We start from the raw sequence: 6,747 nt of genomic DNA on the forward strand, positions 1-6,747 counted from the left end.
CTTTTCCTTTTTTCAACGGTTAAAAACACGAATTTCAAGAGATGGTTAACTCGGCGTAGTTGCTACGTGCTTTGTCAATTAGTACGGCAAGTTTTTGCATTTCAGCTAATCAGGTTGTTTGTCACCAGGCAATCATCTAATCAAATATTTCTACTGATTTTGACCGACTTCCTTAACGAATTTTGAAGAAGGCAACAGTTGTTACGACTTGTAGTAGTCTAAAGACTTAGAATTGACAGAAAACTGTCTTAACCAATCAGATGACTTTACGGGTTTTTAACCAACTTCTCGGCCGATTTTCAGGAAAAGAATTACGGAAAATGACTTACAAAAACTTGACCAATCAGATTGCTTGTTACTAGGAAGACGACCAATCAAATTTTGTCACACGGTAAAACAGCTAAATTTTACTCGTAGGCTAACAAAACGTGTAGTGTACGTTACAAGCAGTTATATAAACATAATGAATGCAAAACAACAGTGAAAACGTCACTTGCAAATCTGGTAGTGTTAAGGATTAAGCGACTCAAATTGCGCGCGCGCTGCTGCCGGAGAGGCCACTGCGCCCTCTGAAGGCGCCCCAAAAAAAACCGCGCATTGCAGGTATCCGTTTTTGCCTTTCTGTGTGTTATGAAATTGCTAAGAAAAGCTCTATCAAATCAGTGATATTGTAGCACAGTTTAAAATAGTTTAAAAGAGTTGGAAAACTGTACGCATATCAAATACAATCTATTCTCAACTTTATAATCGGCCTTGTTATTCACAGACCTTGACCTGCTCTAACCTCAAAGAAGCATTGGTTTTTATGAACATTTGGTCCTTTGAGTCGGACTTCGTGAATAATCGGTGCTGTGTTGTACGATAAAGTTGTTAGTGACCACTCTCACAGTAGATTCAAGTGACTGCTTAATAGTTCGTGCTTTGCTCAATTAGCTCTCCTACGTGTGACATACAAAATGCCTGACAAGCAAAAGCTCAAAGAGCCGGTTCAAATCAGTCCACCGGACGATGAAGGACAATATATAGCAGGTCTGCTTGACCCTCAGGCTGCTCATGCCAGTGGCGAAGGAAGGAAATCCCGCACTTCGTCAAGGAGTGGTTCCGCTCAATCATCAAGAAATACATTGCCTGTGCTTCTCCCTACTGAAGTTCAGCTCAAGGCACAGTCTCAGCTGACGAGAGTTGAAATTCTCAAGGAAATACTTGAGGTGGTCAGCCAAAAGGAGCTGACACTTGAAGAGCCTCAATGAATACAAGGCTCAGTGTGATGAGCACCATAAAGTGTTTAACATGGAGCACACTTACCTTGAAGCAACTTGCCCTCGAGGTTTGACATATCATGCATATTTTAAGAGTAATGTGTTCTTGCAGGCTCAACGCACCTTTACTGCTCTTAAAAGAGAGATTGCTCGCTGTAAGGCTCGGCTCACACCGGCTCCACTCGATCATGGCTCAACTAGCATCAGAGTGGACACTAAGTTGCCAGACATCTCGTTGCCNGAATTCAAGGGAGAGTACGCTCAATGGCCTACCTTTATCGAGCTATTTCAGAGTCTCATCTTAGACAACACTCAACTGTCAAACGTTCAGAAATTACACTATCTGAGGGGATGTTTGAAAGGCCAGCCTGCTCAGCTCGTGTCTACTCTGCCGCTCACGGGATGCTCGCTCGAGCAGTCGTTAAAAATTTTGACTGTTCGATATGAGAACAAGAGGTTAACTGTTCAAGCATATTTGGATCAGCTCATGGAGTTAACTCCACTCACTCAACGGAGTGCCACTGGCCTGAACAAGCTTATCAATACTTACGCCGATGTCATCAAAAGACTCGATACGCTTGGCGTTTCACGTTCGAATCTTGGTGACGTCTTACTCGTTTACCTAGCATCTAAGATCTTGGATCGCTCAACTAGAGAGGCATGGGAGACGTCTCTTGGTTCTTCTCAGGATTACCCAACCTTTTCTCAATTGGAGGAATTCTTAACCTCTAGAGCTCGAGCACTAGAACGGATTGAAACAGTGCATCCATCGTCATCTGCTACAAAGTCTGCTCAGCCTTCTCATTCAACCCCAACCAAGAAGGCTTCAGCTCATACCGCGGCGATGCAGTCAACGGCAACCGCTCTCTCGAAAACGACATCTTTTGCTCAAGGGTCAACGGCTCATCCATGCGACGGGTGCGCAGGATCGCATTACATTGTCGCTTGTGAGCATTTCAAGGGCCTCAGCCCTCAGAATAGACGTGACCTAGTAGAAAAGAAACGGTTGTGCTACAACTGCCTTGGCCGCCATGCGGTTAAGGCGTGCAAGAGCACGCGAAGTTGCAACACCTGCTCAGGTCGACATCACACAATGTTACACGATACCAGCAGCCGTTTATCGGCTGTCACGTTCAGCTCTTCCTCCACCGCACAATCACCAAAAAATAACGCTCAGTTCTCTTGTTCAACAGCTCATCAATCAGGCCTATCTGACAAGCGTTGACGGTTTGGTGCAATCGTCGATGGATCGCATGATACTACTCATCATTATACAACACTCTTAGGAACGGCTCGTGCACAAGCCAAGACTCACATGACTGCTCACCTAGTACGTTTGCTCATCGATTCAGGCTCAGAAATCACTTTTGTTTCTGAGCAGCTTGTCCGCTAGCTCAACATTTCTCGACACCCATCATCGCTTATAATACATGGAATTGGAGGTTCAAGAACAACTCAAACACTTGGCGCTGTCAAGCTCACCTTGGAATCTCTGCATTTACAGGACAAGATCGAGATTCATGCTCATATTTTAAGAGCGGTTACATTGATCATCCCATCGACAGAGGTAACAGTCAGAAACTGGCCACATTTACAAAACTTGTTTCTTGCAGATCCAGAGTACTATCAGCCACGCTCAGTTGACATTATTCTTGGTGCCGATGTCTATGGCCAGGTAATCAAGCCTGACATTATCAGGGGTCACTCAGCAATGCCCATTGCTCAATTTTCAATTTTCGTGTGGTTGATCCTTGGACCTACCAATTCAGTTCGCTCATCATCCGTGCCCACCCACAATGTCTCCGTTCAACGAGAGGATGAAGTAAAGGAGTTGCTCACCAAGTTCTGGGTTCAAGAAGAATTGCCTCGTGACGAATCTCCATTGCTCACACCTGAAGAGAAAGAATGTGAAGCACATTTTTGTGCAACTCACTCGAGAGATTCATTTGGACGTTACATAGTGCGAATTCCACTCAAGACATCAGCATCCACTCTAGGACTTTCCTACCAGACGGCCTCAAGATGTCTTTAACGAACGATTCGACGGCTCAAGAGAGACTCTGAGTACGGTCAGCTCTACTTAAAATTCATGACGGAGTACGAGCAACTGGGGCATATGAGACGAGTCCTGGCGGATGCTTCACCTCCTGAGGTGACCTTAGCACGTGACGTTTCGACATCAGGAGGGTTGAGGGCTCTGGGAGAACGGTCATCCGACTGCTCGACAGCACATTCTCCTTATTACTTGCCTCATCATGGAGTACTAAAGCCAGACAGCTCATCAACTAAACTCAGGGTTGTATTCAACGGCTCAAGCTCTACATCTTCAGGAAAATCAGTCAATGACATCATGCATACCGGAGCCAATCTGCTGCTCAATATCGTGGATGTACTCACGTGGATTCGTCACCATCGCCACATTTTTGCCACAGACATCGTCAAAATGTATAGACAAGTTCGAGTTCACCATGACNATTGGGATCTTCAACGGATTCTATGGGTAGACGATCAGCTCAATGAAGTCCCCTTCCACCTCACCACAGTCACGTATGGCACAAGGGCAGCTCCATTCCTAGCAANTCGAGTCCTTCTTCAGTTAGTTAGCGACGAAGGTCACCAGTTTCCTCTTGCAGTGCCATCGCTCACTTATGGTAGATATGTGGACGATATCTTCGGAGGTGCAAACACAGTCGAACAGCTCATATTTACAGCTCTACAAGTAAAAGACTTGTGCATCGCGGGCGGTTTTCCGCTCTCCAAATGGCATGCAACACAATCGGACTTGCTCACGGCAGTTTCAACGAGTAGCTCATCAAGCTCCTTATTATTAGACGATTGCACAACCAAACTACTTGGATTAAATTGGATTTCTCAAGAGGATAGATTTGTATTCTGCTCAAAGTTTTCGGACCGTCCAGGCAAGCTCACGAAACGCCTAGTTTTATCTGAAGTAGCCAAGATATTCGATCCGCTCGGCTTTGTCTCTCCGGTTGTGATCAGGGCAAAGATGTTCTTGCAGGAGCTGTGGCTCCACGAACTCAATTGGGACAATTCACTCCCAAAACATCTCAGCGCGAAATGGCTTCTGATCAGGAACGATCTCAAATTGCTAGCCAGCATATCAATTCCAAGGTGGTTTAACTTATGGAGCGACTCAAGGGTAGAACTCCACGGATTCGCAGATGCTTCTCAGCTCGCCATGGCAGCAGTCATTTATTTGGTGATTCACTCACCGTCAACAGGCTCTGCGACTTTGTTTGTTTGCTCAAAAACAAAGGTAGCCCCACTTAAACGGCTAACAATTCCAAGATTAGAGCTCACAGCGGCGCTACTACTTGCTAAGCTGATGGCTCATGTTCACGCCACACTAAAGCTCGACGTAAAATTGACTCACATGTGGATCGACTCGCAAGTAGCACTCATGTGGATTAAATCACCCGCATCGCGTTGGAGGGATTACGTTAGAAACAGGGTGATTCAAATCCAAGAACTGTCAACAAATTCCACCTGGTGTCACATTCCTGGCGCGATGAATCCAGCAGATTGCGGATCAAGGGGAATTTTGGCGGACCACTTGATGAATCACCCATTGTGGTGAACTGGACCACCCTGGCTTAAGCAGTCTTCCGACTCGTGGCCAGCTCAACCAGACATCGCGCCGGAGCTTACTCATACTGAAGCTCGAACTGGTACAGCTCTATTTGCAGCAGCAAATACCAATACCTGCACCTAGTTAGAATTTAGTGTACAAGTACTCCTCATTAAACAAGCTATTCAAAGTCACCGCGCTGTGTTTCAGATTCATACAATTGCTCAAGCGCAATCTCATGTCACCTCCTTCTACGTGCATATCAGCTCAAGAACTCAACCAAGCAATGCTCTTCTGGATCAAATCGACTCAAGCTACATACTTTGCTCACGAGCTCAAGACACTCAAACATTTGTCACTTCCCACTGCTCACGCGCTCTCCAGACTAACAGCATTTCTTGATGAAAATGGCGTGATTAGAGTGGGAAGCCGACTTAAGGAATTAGCGCTCACTTATCAAAATAGGCATCCAGCAATACTGCCACGTCATTGTCAGCTCACCTCTCTTATCATCGACGACGCACATCGCACCACTCTACATGGTGGTACGCAGCTCACCCTGGCAAAAATTCGGCAAACCTACTGGATTATTGGCAGAAGAGCTCCAGTGAAATCTCACATAATCAACTGTGTCAAATGTGCACGACAGAGAGGGATCCGCGCGAAGCAACTGATGGCTCAGCTCCCGTTGGCGCGAGTCACACCTGCACGTGCGTTTCTACACACAGGTGTAGACTATGCCGGACCTGTGCAGCTCAAGACGTAGAAATGGCGAGGCTCAAAAACACATAAGGGCTGGATCTGTGTGTTCGTGTGCCTCACTACATCCGCAACTCACCTCGAAGTTGTAACTGATTATTCAGCTGTAAGTTTTCTCGCTGCATATCGACGTTTTGCATCTAGACGAGGATTAGCTCATGTGCTTTACTCAGACTGTGGTACCACCTTTGTTGGAGCAGATGCAGAGCTCAAGAAATTGTTCATTAATTACTCAGCGGAACATAAACTGGCCAGCTCCACCATCGCTACGGAAGGGACCACGTGGAAGTTCAATTCCCCGGCATTACCCCACATGGGTGGCAAGTGGAAATCAGTTGTAAAATCGATCAAGTTTCATTTGCGAAGAACAGTTGGTGAAACTCTATTAACTTTTGAGGAGCTAACAACATTGTTGAATCAAATAGAAGCAGTGCTCCACTCTAGACTCCTGGAGCCTCTCAGCGACGACCCTGAAGATGTGTCCGCCCTCACCCCTGGACACTTTCTTATCGGGTCCGCGTTGAATTCCACCCCAGAACCCTCTTTGCTTGATATCTCGACAGCTCGACTTACAAGATGGCAGCTCATCCAACAACGACTTCAACAGTTCTGGTCCCAGTGGTCAGCTCATTACTTACAACGTCAACAATCTATCTCAAAGTGGCATCACCCGTCGAATATCATCAAAGTTGGCTCATTAGTCCTGCTCACAGACGAAAGATTGCCTCCCAGCAAGTGGCCACTTGCCAGAGTGCTCGAATTACACCCAGGGAAGAACGGACTCACACGAGTCGTCACGCTAAAAACTGCCACAACTACACTCACTCGTCCTATTGTTAAGTTGGCGCTCCTACCAATTGTCACGGAGAATCTTCATCAGCAATCCCTTGCTGATGGCGGGCGGAAATGTTAAGGATTAAGCGACTCAAATTGCGCGCGAGCTGCTGCCGAAGAGGCCACTGCGCCCTCTGAAGGCGCCCCAAAAAAAACCGCGCATTGCAGGTATCCGTTGTTGCCTTTCTGTGTGTTATGAAAATGCTAAGAAAAGCTCTATCAAATCAGTGATATTGTAGCACAGTTTAAAATAGTGCGTCAATTAAAGAGTTAGAAAACTGTACGCATATCAAATACAATCTATTC

At 46.1% G+C, this 6,747-nt stretch overlaps 1 protein-coding gene across 1 annotated transcript; it reads left to right on the forward strand.

Annotated features, from left to right (window-relative positions):
- Positions 1-1,246: 1,246 nt before the first annotated feature.
- LOC109861923 lies at positions 1,247-6,520 on the forward strand. The gene is made up of 7 exons (XM_020441778.1): positions 1,247-1,327; positions 1,372-2,206; positions 2,641-2,826; positions 2,873-3,219; positions 3,313-4,850; positions 5,059-5,610; positions 5,752-6,520. Exons 1-7 carry the CDS (start codon positions 1,247-1,249, stop codon positions 6,518-6,520), a joined length of 4,308 nt encoding a protein of 1,435 aa, XP_020297367.1.
- Positions 6,521-6,747: the final 227 nt, after the last annotated feature.

Source organism: Pseudomyrmex gracilis, unplaced genomic scaffold, assembly GCF_002006095.1.
Source record: "Pseudomyrmex gracilis isolate BER0280 unplaced genomic scaffold, ASM200609v1 scaffold_1148, whole genome shotgun sequence".
Taxonomy (NCBI): Eukaryota; Metazoa; Arthropoda; class Insecta; order Hymenoptera; family Formicidae; genus Pseudomyrmex; species Pseudomyrmex gracilis.